At 49.3% G+C, this 20205-nt stretch overlaps 1 protein-coding gene across 1 annotated transcript in view; it reads right to left on the bottom strand.

Moving 5' to 3' along the window:
• Positions 1 to 19292, bottom strand: part of LOC308260032 (uncharacterized protein) — a gene marked incomplete at both ends in the record, with an annotated part of 66021 nt that extends 46729 nt beyond the window's left edge. Inside the window, 4 exons of the mRNA XM_080691369.1 lie at positions 13968 to 14173; positions 14622 to 14727; positions 16401 to 16431; positions 19198 to 19292. Of these exons, the coding sequence (XP_080547495.1) occupies positions 13968 to 14173; positions 14622 to 14727; positions 16401 to 16431; positions 19198 to 19292 (438 nt within the window). The remainder of the gene's footprint in view (positions 1 to 13967; positions 14174 to 14621; positions 14728 to 16400; positions 16432 to 19197) is intronic.
• Positions 19293 to 20205: the final 913 nt, after the last annotated feature.

Here is a 20205-nt window from a genome sequence, read left to right as displayed (position 1 = left end):
TGGGCAACAGGGAGCAGACAACAGGGAGCAGGGTACTGCAGAGGTCCAGAGAAAAGTTGGAGATCCAGGACAGAACCTGGTTTCATGTCCCTGTAACTCATTCCCAGCAAGAGGTCAAAGGATGTTCAGAAATGGATGTTCAGAGATGGCTATGAGCTGTCCCAGAGCTGTCCCCGAAATCAGGAAGCAGATGGGCTCCTGGTTTATATTCTGCAGAGAACGGAGAAGATGCCTTCCTCTCCCGTGATGTATGTGCCCAGCAACATAGAGTCCACTCTCAGTATTTTGGAGGCTAAGACAGGAGGATTGCAGGTTGAAGGCCAGCCTCAGCAATTTAGAGAGGCCCACGGCAACTTAGTGAGATCCTGTTTTGAAATAAAAAGAAAACTAGAGTTATAGTTGAGAGGTAGAACACCTCTGGGTTTCATCCCCAGTAACACACACACACACACACACACACACACACATACATCCACTCCTCTCAGGTCACAGCAAAGACAGAAAATAGTCCCCAGACTGAGGCTGAAATGGCTCTCTGCAGGCGTCTCTGGCCCAGAACGTGAAGCAGGGCAGGCTTTGGGTGAGGACGCTCATCTGGACAAGGTCAGATCAGACCGTGAATGGCAGAGCCAGGGCCTAAATCAGGTTCGTGCAGCTCCAAAACTCATCCTGTTGGGAGGTGGGCAGAAGAAGAGGAAGAAGCGCCTTCTTCCCAGCTTAAAACTGAGCAAGGCTCTTTCGAGCAGGAACCTGCATGGCAGACATTCCCGGGAACGGGCGCGCGGCATCTCCTTCTGGGGAACAGTATCAGGCATGGGGATTTGGGGATTTCTTGAAATTGGCCTTGTTACCAAAAAGGTACTTGAGACTTATGTTAACAATGACCAAGCTAACAAAAACTTCTATAAAGACTCAGACAGTTACAATCAAAACAAGTCTTAAAGGCAACTGATCCTCCCCAGATATTTCCCAAGCAAATATTAACAACAACAACAACAACAACAACAACAACAACAACAAACTAAAACAGAGCCAAGACAAGTTGTTCCCACCGTCATGAGTTCTGGGAAGCCAACATGTGTGATCGAGGTAGACTATGGTAGAGTGCCCACTGACCCCAGTAACCCTACGCCCCTGGTTGTACCCTGGGTACGTGGACAGCAGCAGACTCGATGGGTCCCAGGCACAGCCTTGGGACATGGGAAAGTATAAAACGTTCCTCTCCTCGGTAGTGCCTGTTCATTAAAAAACAATGATGTACTCGCCGGGCGTGGTGGCGCACGCTTGTAATCCCCGCGCTTGGGAGGCGGAGACAGGAGGATCGCACTGGCTTAGGAGACCCTGTTTCCAAATAAAAATGTAAAAATAGGTCTGGGAGTGTAGCCCGGAGGTAGAAGGGCTTCCAGGAACCCCAGTACCACCAAAACAAACAAACAAACAAAAAACAAAAAGCATTGATGTACATCAATCAGACAATTTAATGCTTATTATAGGGTATTGTTATGATATTGCACTAGTAGTTAATAGTAAACTTCTGATCTTTTTCTTGGTTGCTTGTAAGAGGAAATGTTCCCTTAAGAAACTGGCCGTCTGCCACTTTGCCTTGCTGTATTAGTTCTTTGTATATTTACCGCTGTATTAATTCTGAGAAAAAATTGTAAGAGTAGAAATGTAGCCAAAAACGAAAGTATAAAATGCTTGCCAAAATTGAAAATAAAGAGCGCGGCTTCACCCTCCATTGAGTCTGTGCGCTGTTTCTCCGCCGACTCCTCACTCCACCGCTCGCGGACCCCCGACTCCTGCTAGGGCTGGACCCCACCCCGGCTTGAACCCCCAGACTCCTGCAGGGTGAGCGCCAGGGTGAAGGCGAAGGTGAGAGCTTTGCAGACAGTCTTTGAAATTAAAGCTCCAGCATCTTCTTCTTTCATAACAATTTTCTTTTTGCCTATGTGAATAGTATTTGCTCATCACACCAAATTTTAAAAATACAGAAAATTAAAAGAAAGCAATGAGCCGGGCATGGTGGCGCATACTTGTAATCCCCGCGCTTGGGAGGCGGAGGCAGGAGGATCCCGCAGGTTCGAAGCCAGCCTCGCTGGCGGAAGAGACCCTGTTTCCAAATATAAAAAAGTATAAAATAGGTCTGGGAGTGTAGCCCGGAGGTAGAAGGGTTTCCAGTACCAAGAAAGAAAGAAAGAAAGAAAGAAAGAAAGAAAGAAAGAAAGAAAGAAAGAAAGAAAGAAAGAAAGAGAAAGAAAGGGAGATAGAGAAAGAAAGGAAGGAAGGAAGGAAGGAAGGAGAGAAAGAAAGAAAGAAAGAAAGAAAGAAAGAAAGAAAGAAAGAAAGAGAGAAAGCAAGCAGTGAACCCCAGTTGAAAGCCCTCTTCTCAATGAAAACCCTTAACGTTCTGGGATCAGCTTTGCCAGTGTCTGTTTTGCATCTAACAAACCCTATAGATACTTGATAGAAGAGTGTATTTTCTGAATTATCTTGAACACCTTTTGTCCTTTGTTTATTTTTTTCTTTTTTCTCTCTTTCATCTCTTTCTGTTCCTCCTTTCCCCTCCCACCATCTCAGGTAATTTACTTTAACCAGTGTATGTCCTTCCAACAGAATTAACAATTTCATATCATCAAGTATGTGTGTACATTGAATAATAATTTGTATAATAAACATATGATCACATTTTAAAAAAAAACAACACGCTACTCTCTGGCACGGTGGTATATGCTTGTAATCCCAGCTACTTGGGAGGCTGAGGCGGGAAGATTGCTCATTCAAAGCCAGCCTGGGCAACTTAGCAAGACCCTGTCCCAAAATAAGAAAATAAAAAAGGCCTGGAGATGCAGCTCAGTGGTGGAACACTTGCCTAACATGTGTAAAGGACTAGGCTCGATCCCAGTACAGAAAAAAAACAAAAACAACCACCACAAAACCAGACTTCTCTGTCTTGCCCTTCTCACAATACAGCATGAAAATCTCTACTGAGCAGTACATCTAGCCCCAAATCACTGTTTTTAATGGCTGTATAACATTCCTTGATAAGGTAACATTATTTATTTATTTATTTATTTATTTATTTGGTGCTGGGGATTGAACCCAGGCGTGTTCTACCTCTAAGATACACCTTCCAGCCTTTTTTTATTTTAAAACAAGGTCTCACCAAGTTGCTGAGAGTCTCACTAAATTTCTGAGGCTGGCCTCGAACCTGCAACCCCCCGCCTAAACCTCTAAAGACCTGGGATTACAGTGTGCACTGCCATGCCCAGCCACACTTTAAGTATTAACTCTCCAGATGGACATTTCGTTTCTTCCAGTTTATTATGAATCATGCTGCCACAGAATGCTCCTACTTGCCCCGTTCTGTGCTTGGGTTTTTACTTGTCATGCAGATTCTGGGGGCAGGGTCGCCAGGTTAAACAGGATGTGTGGTCTCCACTTTCATCAGTATTGTGGAATTGTTTTGGTGAGTGTAAGAATGCACAGGAGGTTCCACGAAGTGCCACTAACCAGGGGCGCGGGGTCCCTTCTCAGCTCCTAACGCTCCCTGCCCAAGGCATGTGTGATTGTGGGGCCTCGGGTCAGCTAAAGACAGCTCCAACGGCAAAAACTAGCCCAAACCTGCCAAGGCTTTCCTTTGCCTGCAGAGTCCTTGGCAAACTGGGGTCGACCGGAGACCCAGCAAGGAGTGCCCTGATTCCACCAGGACGGTGTCTGGCTGAGCACAAACTGCTTTGGAAGAATTTGTTTCCACTAATGACCAGGTTCTGAAGCTGCTTTCCTGCAACCTCTGCCAAGCTCTCCTGTGCCCCCTGACTGTGCAAATACCTTCCTAGGGTGACAGTAGTGAGTGACTCTACCCCAAGCTAAGTACCTGAGCCTGAAGCTCACAGTAGATCACCACATCAATGGCAAACTGTGGAGCCAAAGCAAAGAATTAATAAGAAATCTTGGGATGGTACTCAAGCGCTCACTGTGCACCTGCACAGGCGTGTGTGTGTGTGTGTGTGTGTGTGTGTGTGTGTGTGTGTGTGTAACTAGGGATTGAACTCCGGAGCAAGCTTCACCCCTAGCCATTTTGACATTTTGTTTAGAAACAGGGTTTCACTAGGTCGCCGAGAGTCTCGCTGCATTACTGAAGCTGTCCTCAAACCTTCAGTCCTCCTGCTTCAGCCTCCCAAGGACACCAGGCCCAGCTCCGTCCTTTTTGTCCATATAAGCCCTGCTCTGGCCTCAGCAAGCCAGTCTAGAGCACTTACCAGTGCACGCTCTCCCATAGGCTTGAGCATGGCCCAAATAAAGCCTCGTCCGGATGGGCCTGCTTGCCTCTGTGTGATTTCTATCTTGATTTGAGCAAAAGAACCCTTGGATGAGCCGCAACGCTACACTGAAGTGAGCTGGGAACACAGGGCTGGGAGCTGGCCAGGCAAAATGATCTGGCGACATCAGAAAGAGCTGTGTTTTGCCTTCTCACGATTCCTATTCCAAACTGAGCAAAAGAAACGCAGGATGGTTGGTAACAAACCCAGATAAAATCAGCCCAAACTGGTCTAAACCACATCGAAATAAGTGTTCAGTGTTCCAACCTGTCCAACCTTTTTCAAAGCTTCCCCCCTGGTCTCCTCAGAGCCCTTCCCTGAAAGTAAGCACATACTCCCCACAGTACAAAGCACCGGGAGCCTCCCGCGGGCTCCACCCAGCACGTTCCGCAGCATCACAGCACTGCTAAAAGACATCATCAGGTTTTTGTTTTATTTTGTTAAAAAAAAAACAAAAAACACAAAACTCCACACCGGGCACGGTGGCGCACGCTTGTAATCCCCGCACTTGGGAGGTTGAGACAGGAGGATCACACAGGTTCAAAGCCAGCCTCAGCTGGCTTAAGAGACCCTGTTTCCAAATAAAATATAAAATAGGTCTAGGAATGTACCCCAGAGGTAGAAGGCCCCTGGGTTCCATCCCCAGTACCACCAAAAAAAAAAAAAAAAAAAAGAAAACAAACAAAAAAACTCCGTATTGATCAATCCAAGAGGGGATTTCTTGGCAAGAAAATGAGCATCTTAGAGCTGGGCATGGTGGCACATGCTTGTAATCCCTGCTCTTGGGAGGCAGAGACAGGAGGATCGCATAGGTTCAAAGCCAGCCTCGCTGGCTTAAGAGACCCTGTCTCCAAATAAAAGAAATATATAAAATAGGTCTGGGAGTGTAGCCCAGAGGTAGAAAGGTTCCATCCCCAGTGCCACAAAAAAAAAAAAAAAAAAAAAAAAAAAAAAAAAAAAAAGCATCTTAGAGGCAAAAGATCCAGCCTCAGGAATGGAGAGTGGGAAAGCCTCAGGAGCTGAGAGGTCACCTCTCCCACTCCTGTCTTCAGTCAGGCTTCCCTGTGAAGTGCCCGGGCCCGTGCAGGAAGGCGGCTTTTCAAACCAACAGCTCAGCAGCAACAGAGCAGTGTCGGGCTATTGGGGGCCCTCTCTGTGGGGCTCTGAAGCCACAGCTGATGTTGGTTGGCTGGGTCTGGCTGTGACCAGTGCCCTGACCCACCAGGAAGCCCTCAGGGACCCACTGGTTCAACCCAGTGACTTGGCCTTCTTCCCGAAGCCCCCAGAGCCCCAAGAGGTTTTGTGGAATCTGAAGTTACCTTGATTATGAGCCCTCTCTAAGATTTAAGGAGTAGCTGGGTGCGGTGGTACACGCTTATAATTTTAGCAACGCAGGAGGCTGAGGCAAGAAGATCACAAGTTTGAGGCCAGCCTAGGTAATTTAGCAAGACCATGACTCAAACTTTTTTAAAAGGGCTAGCCACACACCGGGCACATACTTGTAATCTAGGTACATGGGAGGCAGAGACAGGAAGACTGCAGGTTCTAGGCAAGCCTCAGCAACTTAGTGAGACCCTATTTAAAAATAAATTTTTTTAAAGGGTGGGTGGGGTATAGCTCAAAAAAATTAGGGAATGTAAGACCCTAATAAAAAATTATAGAGCCGGGCGTGGTGGTGCACGCTTGTAATCCCTGCACTTGGGAGGCTGAGACAGGAGGATCGCGCAGGTTTGAAGCCAGCCGCGCGCGCTGGCTTAGGAGACCCTGTTTCCAAATAAAAAAAAATGTAAAAATAGGTCTGGGAGTGTAGCCCAGAAGTAGAAGGGCCTCCAGGAACCCCAGTACCACCAAAAAAAAAAAAAAATTATAAAGCCCCTAGCAACTAGCCAAATGCATAGCAAATAGTTCCTCATTCCTATTAAAGTGCAGATTTTAAAAATCTTTCTGCTACGGGTTAAAAGTGCAAGTTTAGGACATATTTCTGCTTCAGTTTAAAAAGTACAAGCTTAGGAAACATCATGATTAAGGGTACAGTAATAAAAAGATATGTGACCCCCAGGTCAGTATGACCCCCAGGTCAGCCCGCCTTGTTCCAGAAATCTGCTGACTACAAGATGGACACACCTAGCATCTTGTCCAACGTTTGACCCCAAAATGTGCTTTTCAAATGGTTTTGTAATTTTCCTTTGACGCATGTAATCTGGCCCAATCCCCTCCCCAGCTTGCGGTTTTTCCCTTTAAATATTCCCAGCCCCTAGCACTCGGGGTCAATCTCAGCTCCTGCGTGAGTCATAAGACGACCCCAGTGTGCACTGGCTCCTTAATAAACCTTTTGCTGTTTGCATCAAGAATAAGTCTCTCATGGGTACTTGGCGTCGCTAATCCCAAGGCGTAAGGGTCTACCCTCTGTGGGGGTCTTTCAGTAGAATGTTCCTGAGTTTAATTCCCAATACCAAAAGATAAAAATAAAGAGACTGAGGGTGTAGGTCAGTGGCAGAACATATCTGGTTTAAGTACCCAGTAACACACACACACACACACACACACACACACACACACACACACACTCAATTAAGGGACAAAATGCAAGATTATTCATAAAAATTGCTGAGCCTATTAATGGGCTTCAGAAGAGACTTGTGAGAGTGAAGTGTCATGAAGTTTAAGCTTTTTTTTTTTTTGGTGGTACTGGGGTTCCTGGAAGCCCTTCTACCTCTGGGCTACACTCCCAGACCTATTTTTACTTGGAAACAGGGTCTCCTAAGCCAGCGCGCTTGTCTGGCTTCGAACCTGCACGATCCTCCTGTCTCTGCCTCCCAAGCACGGGGATTACAAGTGTGCTTCATTTCTTCATGATAAATCTGTTTAGGGAACAGAAAGCTTCTAGAAACAAAGCCCTAGAGGAGGAAGCCTTTGGCTGAAGATTCTGTGCTCACTGCTGCCGCCTGGAGGCCAGAGGGCCCTGTGCTCAGGTCCACAGGCGGCTGCGCCTCTGGGGAAACTTGCTAGTGTCAGCGACTGAGGGCGGCTCCATCCCCACCTGTGTGACCGTGAGCACGTCCCGCTTTCAGGAATTGATCATGAAAATATCCCCCTCCACCCGCAGAGGTGTTGAGGGACTGTGACAGAGGAAGGTCACCTCCTCCCCACACTAGTGGACAAGTGGACAAGCCATGCTGCAAGACGCCAGAGTCGCCCAACAGCGGGGAGCTGCAGCCACGGGGCAGACAGGGCCCCGGCTGGAGAAGTCCCCCAGGTGTGTGGGGGGAAGGGGACGCTGGCTTCTCTTTGGTCCCTGTACCCCAGCTTTACCTGAGCCTGCCTTGTCCAGCAGAACAGCAGGGGCCGGGTGAGCAGGGTCAGACAGGATTAGATCTGCAGCCACAGATCGGGCGGTTCGGATTCATTGCTGTGAGCTGTGGGCTTGGGGATGTTGAGCTGGACGCCCAAGCAGATAGGTGGGATGTGGACAGGGGATATGGACAGGAGCAGACGGAAAAGAACATCCCAGGCCGAGAGACAGCAAAGGCTGCAGTCCAGGCCCGGCTGGTGAACTATAATGCTTTGTGGTTGGAGCGAAGCCGGTGCTAGAAATGTAGGTAGGAGCCAGGCTAGGGGTTTAGCTCAAAGGTAGAACTCCCCTAGTTCAATCACTAGTACCCTAAAAAAGTTTCACTTTGAATATCAACGTGCAAGGTAGGATGTGACGGGAGTATTACAGATATTAGAAATTAAAATTGGAGCCGAGCTGGGCGTGGTGGCGCACGCTTGTAATCCCAGTATTTGGGAGGCTGAGACAGGAGAATCGCGTAGGTTGGAAACCAGCCTCAGCTACTTAGTGAGGCCCTCCACAACTTAGTGAGACCCTGTTTCCAAATAAAAATATAAAGTATGTCTGGGAGTGTAGCCCGGAGATAGAAGGCCCCTGGGGTCCATCCCTAGTACCACACACACAGAAAAAAAAAATTTTTTTTAAGGAGAGAGAAACAAAATCATGCCACACTGAGGGCAGGCACCATCTGCAATCACTGGTGTCCTTAGATGAAGTCAAGAGAAGACAGATAGACAGAAAGTCATGCAGCAGAGGGGAGAGCGACACAGTGTCTGGGGCCGCCAGACTTTGGAAAGGGCGAGAAAAGACTCTTCCCCAGAGCCTCTGGTGGCCCTGCTGAGGCCCTGAAGCCAGACTTCACACCTCCAGAATGGAGAGAATAAATATGTTGTTTTAAGCCACCAGTTAGCATCACGAGGCACAGTGCCGTAGAAGCTAGGACAGGGCTCCACCCACAAAGCCCACAAGACGTTTCTCCCCACTCTGTCACCCCGGGCGACCCTCACCTGTCACCAGCACCCAGCGGCAGCCTTCCTTGTGCGCGGGTAAGCCAGCATTTGGCCGAACCGTCCCATCACATCTACCTCTCTTCCTACTTGTCCTTCAGTACAGCTGTGATGACGTATTTCTGTTAATTCTATCACCTAAGTGTCCGGGGCACCCATCCTTCTGTTTCCTCGTCCGTTACTGTGCGCTGGCAGGCCGGCAGCACCGCTTCTTTGTGTTTTGTGATTTGGGATTCAAGTGCACCTTTATCTGTGGTTTCAAGCTGTGACTCCCCACAGCAGACTGTATTTACTCCTTCGGGGCATCTCTGGGATACTACTAGCCACAGACCACTGGTAAGCAGATTAGTTTTGCACTTTGGGGTTTCTCCGACCACAAAGAAAATGCAAGTTCAAACCCCAAACCCTTGAGAGGCTTGGCCTGTGGTTGTAAATTCTCAAAGGCAAATGCTTTCCTTTTCTAACCCAGAACCCAAGTCAGAGTAAACAAGCTTTTCCAGCTAACCCTCTCTGCCAGTGGGCAGGGTGGAATTTCTTCTACTCCAGTCGAGAAGTAGTTCTCCAAGGTTTTGAGTTTCTCCCTGTGTGCTGGGAGGACGGTGGATAGATCCAAACACCTATCTCCCTCTTGCCAGGATCCTCATATCTTGGCCCCAGGTAGCTATGAAAAGCCAGCCTAGCCAAGCATGGTGACCCACACCTGTAATCCTAGTATTTGGGAGGCAGAAACAGGAGAATTGCAGATTCAATGCCAGCATGCAATAGCTTAGTGAGACCTTGTTTCAAAGTAAAAAATAAAATATGGCTGGGAGTGTGGCTCAGAGATAGAATGCTTCTGGGTTCCATCCCTAGTACTGCAAAAAAAAAAAAAAAGCCTAATATGTGTGTGTGTGTGTGTGTGTGTGTGTGTGTGTGTGTTTATTTTTTATTTTTTGCAGTACTAGGGATGGAACCCAGGGGCAATCTACCTCTGAGCCACACCCCAGCCCTATTTTCTATTCTTATTTTGAGAAAGAGTGTCACTAAATTGTGGAGGCTGCGACCCTCATCTCTCAGTTTCCCAAGTACTGGGATCACAAGTGTGTACCATCATGCCCGGCTAAGCCTAACATTTCTATGATTCTCATGTTGGATTAATGAATATTTTTGGATGCTACAAATTATGCATTGCACAATTTCACTATTCTTTTACTTTCCTTTTTCCTTTTTTTATTTATATTTTTTGATTAAAAAATATTTCCAGCTGGGTTCTGTGGCTCACACCTATTATCCCAATGTTTGGGAGGCTGACAGGAGCATCAGATTCAAGACTAGTCTTAACTTAGAAAAACCTTGTTTCAAAATTAAAAATAAGCTGGGTAAGCGAGTCCAGGAGCAGAGCCTACCATGAGGCAAGTCTGGTGCGGGGGCCTCCGAGGCTGGGATTGGAGCCTGCCGAGTGGTAGGCCGGTGATGCAGCCAGCGGCTGGCATCGGAGCCTGCCTTGAGGCAAGGCCACTACTGAAGCCTCCGAGGCCTGGATCGGAGCCTGCCGAGGGGTTAGGCCAGTACCGGGGCCAGCGAGGCTGGGATCGGAACCTGCCATGAGGCAAGGCCGGTGCTAGGGCCTCCGAGGCCAGGATAGGAGTCTGTTGAGGGGTTAGGCCGGTGCCAGGGTCAGCAAGGCTGGGACGGAGCCTGCCTTGAGGCTAGGCCAGTGCTGGGGCCACCGAGGCCGGGATAGGAGTTAGCAGAGGGGTTAGGCCAGTGTGGGGGCCAGCAAGGCAGGAATCAGGGCCTCCCATGAGGCAAGGCCGCTGCTTGAGCCAGTGAGGTCTGGATCAGTCCGGGTAGCCAAGCCACTACTGGGGCCGTCAAGAGTGGGATTGGTACTTGCAACACAGCATGCACAGAGAAATATCACAGAAAATAAAAACCAAATGCTTCCCCTAATCAGCAATAACTAGGAGGAAAGGGGCAACAGGAAGAGGTCGAGTTATAGAAAGGGCCCTATAGTGAAGCAATTAAGGTGACCAATCAGAGGGTATGGAATACGAGAGGATGGAGCCTCTTTAAAACGCAGGAGGTACATAAACAAATGTATCAAAGTTAATCACCAAACAAGCATGGGATCAAGGGAGGGGGAGGGAATGGGATGGGGAGTGGATGAGGGCTAATTGGATGATATGTGCTTGTATATCCTCTCAAGTCTTGTATTCCAATGTGATATATGATTACAATGCACCAATAAAAATAAATTTAAAAAATAAGCTGGGTATGGTGGCACACGGTTGTAATCCCAGCATTTAGGAGGCTGAGACAGGAGAATCGCGGTTCGCGGACAGCCTCAGCTACTTAAGTGAGGCCCTCCACAACTTAGTGAGATCCTGTTTCAAAATAAAGAATAAAAAATAGGGCTAGGAGTGTCACTCATAGAATGCCCCTGGGTTCCATCCCCAGTACTGGAAAAAAATATATATATATATATGTGTGTGTGTGTATACATATATATATATATATATATATATATATATATATATATATATATTAAAAAGGGCTAGGGGTTAGCTCAGAGGTAGAACTCACTGGGTGCAATCCCCAGTATTCCCCAGAAGAACCCACTTTATATATCACTGTGCAAGTATGATGTGTGACTTGAGTGTTATAGATGCTAGAAATTAAAATTGGAGCCATGCATAGTGGTGCATGCCTGTAATTCCAGTACTTGGTAGGCTGAGACAAGAGGGTTGTAGGTTGGTGGCCAGCCTCAGAAATTTTTAGCAAGGCCCTCCTCAACTTAGTGCTAACTTGATTCAAAATAAAAAATAAGCCAGGCGTAGTGGCGCACTCTTATAATCCCATACTTGGGAGGCTGAGACAGGAGGATCACAGGTTCATGCCCAGCCTCAGCTACTTAGTGAGGCCCTTTGCAACTTAGTGAGGTCCTGTTTCAAAATAAAGAATAAAAATAAGGGCTTGGAATGTAGCTCAGAAGTAGAATGCCCCTGAGTTCCATTCCCAGTGCCAAAAAATAATAATAACATAATAAAATAAAAAACAAAATAGGGCTTGAGGTGTAGCTGGGATAAATCCCCAGGAGAGAGAGAGAGAGAGAAAGGGAGGGAAGGAGGGGGAGGGGGAGAGAGAAAGAGAGACAGAGAGAGGTATTAAGATTGAAATAAAGAACCCGTGATTTCCTGGCTCACGACTACCAGGTGACCCCTGAGCACTCAGTGAATTACTTGAGGAACATGATGTAGTTTGTGAATTTGTCCTTATTCAACAAATTCTCAGGTTGCGGAAGGACGTGATGTCCCGGGGTACTTCATCTGCCAAGGCCAGTCTACACGAATCCAGAAGATGACTGGCAAGCAATTCGGGAGACAGAGGAACCGACTAGCCAACATCAAGTGGAAATAATCAGCATGATTCTGAACGTGAGGCTCCTGTGCAATTCCAGCCTCCCAGCCTCCCAGGAGGAAACTGAGGGGGAACCACTAGCGAACACAGACACATAACAATTAGTTATGAGGCGTGGTTAGTGATTGGAGCCTGGTCTGAAAACATCAGCTAGAGAGGACATTTGGGGGAAACTTGAGAAATTTTGCATGTCGACGGTCTCAGGTGAGATCAGAAAATTGTTAGGGAACTAAGGAATTTCCTTTCATGCTTATGTAAAGAGGGTCCTCCTTATTTCTTTTTAAAATTTTTCAGAGATTCAAGACAGGTGTGGTGGCTTACATTTGTAATCCCAGCATTTGGGAGGCTGAGACAGGAGGATCACAGTCAGCCTCAGCTACTTAGTGAGGCCCTCTGCAACTCTATGAGACCCTGTTTCAAGATAAAGAATTTTTTAAAAATAGGGCTGGGGGTATAGCTTGGAGGTAGAATGTTCCTGGGTTCCATCCCCAGTACTGCCAAAAAAAAAAAAAAAAATAGATGCCTGCTTAAATAATTAGCTTGTCTTTACAGTGAGATATATCTTCTTTCTGGAAGGTGCCCTCCTTCCAGACCTTGGCTGACATTCCAGAGCCTTCCAGGTCCTCACATCTGGATGATAGGACCTGGGTAACCCCCACGGTCTGGACAAGGGAAATGCAGAGGGAAAGTGGGCATCACCAAAACAGACGGGAGTGCTGGAGGGTGGGCTCAGGCATGGAAGAGGACCACGGCCTTGTGCGCAGACTTCCCTGTCTCCTGGGGACCAGCAGGAGGGAGCCCGGGATCTAAGGTCCAGCACTTCTCTTCCCCTCCCGGCCATTCAGTCTCCTTACTCCGCAGCCAAGAACCAGCACATCTGTCCTTGGGTCACAGGCAGGTTTATCCCAGTTTCAGGGATAAACCATTGTTTTAAAAGCTGGCCAGAGGCTGGGTGTGTTGGCGCACCCTTGTAAACCTAGCATTTGGAAGGCTGAGACAGGAGGATAGTGGTTCGCAGACAGCCTCAGCTAGTTAGTGAGGCCCTTTGCGACTCAGTGAGACTCTATTTCAAAATAAAGAATAAAAAATAGGGCTGGGAGTATAGCTCACAGGTAGAATGCTCCTGGGTTTCATCCCCAGTACCTCAAAATAAGTAAGTAAATAAATAAATAAATAAATAAATAGCTGGCCAGAGATGAGACAACACTTACACCCTTTAGGATGGCTATTCTCGTGAAAAGGAAAAAAAGTATTGGTAGGGATGTGGAGAAACTGGAACCTGCCTTCATTGCCAATGGGAGTATAAAATGGTCCAGCTGCCATGGAAGGAATTTTAGTAGTTCCTCAAAAACTAAGCATAGAAACACTGTATGAGCCGGGGGTGGTGGCACATCCTTGTAATCCCAGGACTTTGTGGAGGCCGAGACAGGAGGATCGCAGGTTCGCAGGCAGCCTCAGCTACTTAGTGAGGCCTCCACAACTTAGTGAGACCCTGTTTCAAAATAAAAAATAAAAAGTAGGACTGGGGGTGTAGCTCAGAGGTATAATGCCCCTGGGTTCAATCCCTAGTATCACACACATACACGCGCGTGCACACACACACACACACACACGAATGAAGTTACACCATCTTCTACAATATGGATGAGTCTTAAAAACATTATGTTAAGTCAAAGTAGCCAAACAACGAAAAGTCACACACTGTATGACTTGTTTGTATGAAAGACCCGGAAGAGGCAAACCGATAGAGATGGAAGGCAGATTAGTGGCTGCCAAGGTCCAAGGGGAGGGGAACGGCAGTGGCTGCTTAATGGGTCTGAGGTTTCCTTTCAGGGTGACTTGTTTGGGAACTAAATGGAGATGATGTCTGCTGTATTTTCTAATGCTTTTCACCATCTGAAATTGCCTTACTTGTTCATTAGTCAGCCTGTGACTGTCACTGAGCCTCCTCTTGGGCCACACGGGAAAGGCTGTTATCTCCAGCACCCAGAAGAGGAAGGAGTCCGGAGGACCAAGTGTGAAGGTGAGGGTGCTTGGCGTCAGATCATCACAGGTGTGATTGGAGGATGGAGGGAAGGGGCCCCAGACCTGACACGTTTGGGCAGAGAGCATGCCAGCTAGTGAAAAATGGGAAGAGGGTCACTGCAGAGTGTCATGTGCTATTAGAAAAACCAGGAGCCCTGAAATCACAAGGTGAGCTTTCAGGAATGACCCCCCAAAACCTCACCACAGAAGCAGGTTACTAGGGGAGCTGCCTCTGATACACCCCGCCTCGTGAAGTCACAAGGATCCGGAGCCCAAGTCATGCTCCCAGCGACTCAGCCGTGGGCAGCAGGGGCGATACAGAGGGGACGGATGCGGAGGGGCCGTGCATCGTGGTCATCGTGTGCGCCTTGCGTGCCCTGGGATGTGAAACCGACCTGAACTGCCCAACAGTCTTTGACTGTCCCCTCCCCGCTGCCCACACGAAGTCTCACTGCAAGCCAGTGGCACTGGACTAACCCCTGGCCAGGTCTCCCAGGGTAGGGCCACAATAACTCCAGAAGGGACCAGTGTGCCCTTTACCTGGGCACCCTGCCTCCAGCTGCCGAGGAGGACCCACACCCTGCTCCCTTGGGGCCACGTCCCTGTGGACTTGCGTGACATTTACAGATGTCTGCTCTGCTAGGCCCTGGGGAGCAGGAGGTGGATAAACTCCAGGGTAGCACCCCTCCCCCAACAGTCCCCAGTCTCTCGGGGGCTCAGTTGAACAAGCTTGACAGCTCAGTACTGGGGATAGAACCCAGGGGCATTCTGCCTCAGAGCTACACCTCCAGCCCTATTTTTTATTTTTTATTTTGAAACGGGGTGTCACTAAGTGGTTGAGGGCTCATTAAATTGCTGAGGCTGGCCTTGAACCTGTCTCAGCCTCCCAAATACTGGGATTACAGGCATGCGCCACCACACCTGGCTTTTTTTTTTTTTTTTTAAAGGAGTACTGGAGATTGAACTCAGGGGCATTCTACCTCTGAGCTACCTACACCCCCAGCCCTATTTTATTTATGAAGCAGGGTCTTACTAAGTTAGCCTCACTAAGTAGCTGAGGTTGGCCACAAACTATGATCCACCTGTCTCAGATTCCCAAGTACTAGGATTACAGGTCTGGGGCATGGTGGAACATGCTTGTAATCCTAGTACTTTGGAGACTGAGACAGGAGAATCTTCGTGGCCAGCCTCAGCTACTTAGTGAGGCCCTCCTTAGCTTAGTGAGACCCTGTTTCAAAATAAAGAATAAAAAATAGGTCTAGGGGTGTAACTCAGAAGTAGAATGCCCCTGGGTTCAATCCCCAGCACCCAAAAATAAATAAATAAACTAATTAATTAAACGCCAGGTGTGGTGGTGCACACCTGCAATGCTGAGTAATCCCCAGTACTTGGGATGCTGAGATAGGATGATCATAGGTTTGAGGACATTCTCAGCAAGTTGTGAGACTCTGGTCAACCTAGTGAGACCCTGTTTCCAAACAAAAAATAAAATAAGGCTGGAGTGTAGCCCAAAGGTAGAATGCCTCTGAGTTCCATCCCCAGTGCCACAAAATAAATAAATTAAATAAAATAATGAATAAAATTAAATACATAACTAGGGTTGGGCGTTTAGCTCAGAGATAGAAGGACCCTGGAGTCCATACCCAGTACCAAAACTACATAGCCAGGTGTGGTGGCACACACTTGTGATCCCAGTACTTGAGGGGCTGATACAGGAAGATCACAGGTTCTTGGCCAGCCTCAGGTATTTAGTGAGGCCTCTACAACTTACTGATACCCTGTTTCAAAATAAAATATAAAAACAGGGCTGAAGGTATAGCTATGAGGCAGAATGCCCCTGGGTTCAATCACAATAGCACAAAAAAAACTGATGGTAGATAGAGGGATAGATGGATGTACACGGGTGATTTTGACAAGTTCTGGGAATTCTTCTAGGGAGTAACAGAGCTTGAGGCTGGTGGTGGAAGCCTGTGAGCTTAGAATTGGTGTCAGAGTGAGGGTGACCTCGATTCCTCCAAACTGTGGGCTCGGCTAAGCCTTTGTGCTCCACCACAAGTACGAGCAGTCAGCACAGGGTTCACCAGGTGGCTCCTAGTCAAGGCTGAGTGAGATTTACCCCTGGGTACCGATGTGCACCACCACGCGGTCAGTCCCTGCAGCCCCCTGTGGGGTGGGGGCTCTCATTAGCCCTCTGCAGATGAGGAAGCTGGGGCTCAGGGGGCTGAGGTGTGTGGAGGGGCCAGGAAGGGGCCAGGCCCACCAGACTCCAAACTCAGGACCTGATCACCTCTGGCACTGCCCCTCCCAAGGTCCCCCCACCCTCTCCAGGATGTCACTGTCCTGGGAGGTCCTGGGGAACCGAACAGAGGAAGGTGAGGCAGAGCAGAGAGGCGGGGCTCAGGCCTCCCCAGTGTCCCTGGGAAGGGACTGGGTCTCAGTCAACCCCAACAGACCCACCCCAGGCTACTCGGCCCTGCACCTGCCAACGTCTTCATGGGCCACACGGGTCACTTAAATGATGACGCACAGGTGGACCGAGGAGGAGCAGGGGAACTGGGGGTAGGAGGAGAATGATCTCTATAGCTATACTCCACAATTGTGTGTGTGTGTGTGTGTGTGTGTGTGTGTGTGTGTGTGTGTGTATGTAACAGAGATTGAACCCAGGGGCATTCTACCTTCAAGCTACATCCCCCAGCCCTATTTTATTTTTTATTTTGAAATAGGTCTCTCTTAGCCGGGCATGGTGGCCCACGCTTGTAATCCCCGCGCTTGGGAGGCTGAGACAGGAGAATCGCACAGGTTCGAAGTCAGCCTAAAATATAAAATAGGTCTGGGAGTATATCCCGGAGGTAGAAATCCTCTGGGTTCCACCCCCAGTACCACGAAAGAAAGAAAGAAAGAAAGAAAGAAAGAAAGAAAGAAAGAAAGAAAGAAAGAAAGAAAGAAAGAAAGAAAGAAAGAGGTCTCTCTAAATGGCTGAGTGTCTCTTTATGTTGCTAAGGTTGGCCTTGAACCTGCGATCCTCCTGTCTCAGCCTCCCAAGTAGTGGGATTACAAGAACACACCACCATTCCACATTGCCTGTTTCCTCATTTACTCTACAGGCTTTGCATTCTCTCTGCCCAGATATAACTCCACTACCTGGGGCCAAAGTCACGTTAGAGCCCAGCAGGGCCTCTGCAATGACAATTGGCCAAGCCTGGAGACAAGGCCACAGGTGTCCAGAGAGAGGCCCAGGCAGGCAGGGGCAGAAATATAGCAGGGGCCTCATGCACAGACAGAGAGGAGAGAGGTGGCAGAGCATATGCAGGAAGACGGGCCCCAGAAAGGGGAGGTGAAGCCAAGCACAGGAATTCCAGGACTTAGGCTGCGATGGGAGGACTGCGGGGTCACAGCCAGCCTCAGTAACTTAGTGAGACCCTGTTTCAAGATAAAAAACACAAAGGAGCTGGGCATGGTGATGCATACTTGTAATCCCAGTACTTGGAAGGCTGAGACAGGAAGATCACAGGTTTGAGGACAGCCTCAGCAAATAGTGAGGCTCTTGATAACCTATCAAGACCCTGTTTTAAGCCGGGCATCGTGTTGCACACTTGTAATCCCAGTACTTGGGAGGCTGAGACAGGAGGATCACAAGTTTGCAGCCAGCCTCAGCTACTTAGTGGGGCCCTCCGCAACTTAGTGAGACCCTGTTTCAAAATAAAGAATAAAAAAATAGGGCTGGGGTGTATATCGGAGGTAGAATGCCCCTGGGTTCCATCCCCAGTATCAGAAAAAAAGGATGGTGATGGGGAGGTGGAGGGAAGATGGGGTGAGGAAGTACGTGGACACAATGGTGCTGAGTAGCAGGAAAAGGGGTGCACCTGGCAGACAGGCCAGGAACGCTTCTCAGCCTGGGTCAGGGCTGCCCCACCCGCACTGCCAAGGTCCAGCAGGTTTGCAGTGTGGCCAGTGTCTTGCTGGAGGGATGAATAAGGGCTATGGAGACAGAGGGAAAGCCCTTGACCAGCCTCAGGCAGCCTCTAAGACAGAAGGACAGGAAGTGACCCCCATGCTGGCTCTTCCGTCTGTCCCCTGCCTCCTTCCCCATCAGGCCTGACCCAGTCCAACCCTGCACATAACTCAGACTTAGCAGTTTGTTTGTTGAATGAATAACCTGATAGCTATAAAACGACAACTCTACAAAAGCTCACGCCTCCAAATGCATCAAGAAAGCCACCAAAGAGCCAGGCGTGACACGCGCTTGTAATCCCAGCATTCGGGAGGCTGAGACAGGACGGCCCTGGTTCAAGGACAGCCTCAGCTACTTAGTGAGACCCTGTTTCAAAATAAAGAATAAAAAGTAGGGCTGGGGTGTGTAGCTTGGAGGTAGACTGCTCCTGGGTTTCACCCCCAGTACCACACACAAAAAAATAAAAATAAAATAAATAAGGCCACCAGATTGTAGGCTTTACCCCTGAAAGAGAAATGAGTTAAAAAGTCATCTGCTGCTGGGCCCCGTGGCGCACGCTTGTAATCTCCGCACTTGGGAGGCTGAGACAGGAGGATCGCACAGGTTTGAAGCCAGCCTCAGCTACTTAGTGAGGCTCTCAGCAACTTAGTGAGACCCTGTTTCCAATAAAATATAAAATAGGGCTGGAAGTATAGCCCGGAAATAGAAAGCCTCTGGGTTCCACCCCCAGTACCACAAATAATAATAATAATAATAATAATAATAATAATAATGATAATAAATTTTAAAAAAGTCATCTGCTAACCAGGAAAGGTGCCCAGGTGCCCCTCCCAAGGCTCTCTGTAGCCGGGGGGCCAGGGCACAAGAGCACCGCAGGACCTGTTGGGCAGTGAGCAGTCCAGCCCCAGCCCGCCTCAGCCGGGAAAGTCTTTCCAGCATCACAGCCTGCTCACATCCCCGTCTGCTCAGCGCTGAACCCTCTGGGGCTCCGGTGACCAACTCTCCCCAGCCCAGACCCCTGCACAGCCCCCTCCCTGCAGGGTAACGCCTGGTTTCCCCACCTCGGCCCCAAGGGTCAGATCAACTCCCGCTTACCAACCTGTGCTGTGGCCACCCAGCACGCCCCACTGCTCCCTACACCCCTCTCAGCCTTGCACCTCCTACTCATTCTCCAGGATGTCCTCCTGCTCCCTGGGTGGCTGCACAGGTCCCTGGGCTGCCTGTCCCTGCACGTATCCCACAGAGTGCAGGGACGCCATAGAGGGGCTCTGTCCCGGCCACCCTGGCCCCTGCACCCAGCACACCCATGTCAATACCGAGTCATGGACCCACAAAAGAAAGGAATGAGTGACCTGCAGCTGGTTACCATGGGGACAGGACCAGATACTGGGGCCCCATCCAGGAGGCTGTCCCTGCCCCTCACGCCCCTGAGCCCCCCTCAGATGGGAGCTGACATTTACCAGTGCCAGCATGTGGGTGCAGGATGAGGACCCAGGATGGATGGACCCAGGAGCCAGGGAGGGGAGAAGCCAACGCCTGCAGGACCCCACAGCTTCCACAGGGCCCCGGCCAGGCTGCCTGTGATCTCCCCGGAGGAGACTGAGGCCCAGGACTCAGTCAGATACTCTCTGCCCGTGGTACCTGCCCAAGGCAGATGTCAAAGGCTACTGCAGAAAGGTGGGGGCGGCAATAGAGGCGGGCGTGACTGTCTTACCTGGCATGTCACCAGCACCTGGCATAACCCCGCTCTCTACCCCACTGTGACCTGTCCATTCATGAGAAGGACCTCTGGTGTCCCACCACCCCAGGCTCCTCTCTAGCCCAGACTCCCTTTTCCCACGTTCTGACCTGCCCTCCCCCCACTCCCAGGCTCTCCAGGACTGAGCCCAGAGCCCAGACCCCCCCGCTCTGATGCTCCGTTCTCAACCCCACGTGCCGCAGAGTGCAGGGCACAGGACTTGGGAAGGCACACTATAGGCTGGTTTATTGGGCAAAGTCTTAGAGACTCAGTAAGGCACATGGTCCAGGAAGGGGACAGGGTGCTGGGCACCAGGCGTGGCAAGTGCTGCCTGTCCTCTGGGTGGCTCCAAGCAGCCCTCTCCCTCAGCCCCTCTCCTGGGAGCCTGGGAACAAGGGGCCTTTTTGTTGTGAGAGGGTGCACGAGGTGACCAG

The sequence above is a fragment of the Muscardinus avellanarius genome (genome assembly GCF_963383645.1).
Source record: "Muscardinus avellanarius genome assembly, chromosome: 3".
Lineage (NCBI taxonomy): Eukaryota > Metazoa > Chordata > Mammalia > Rodentia > Gliridae > Muscardinus > Muscardinus avellanarius.
The sequence above is the reverse complement of the archived record's forward strand: the minus strand, read 5'-3'. Positions and strand labels throughout refer to the sequence as shown.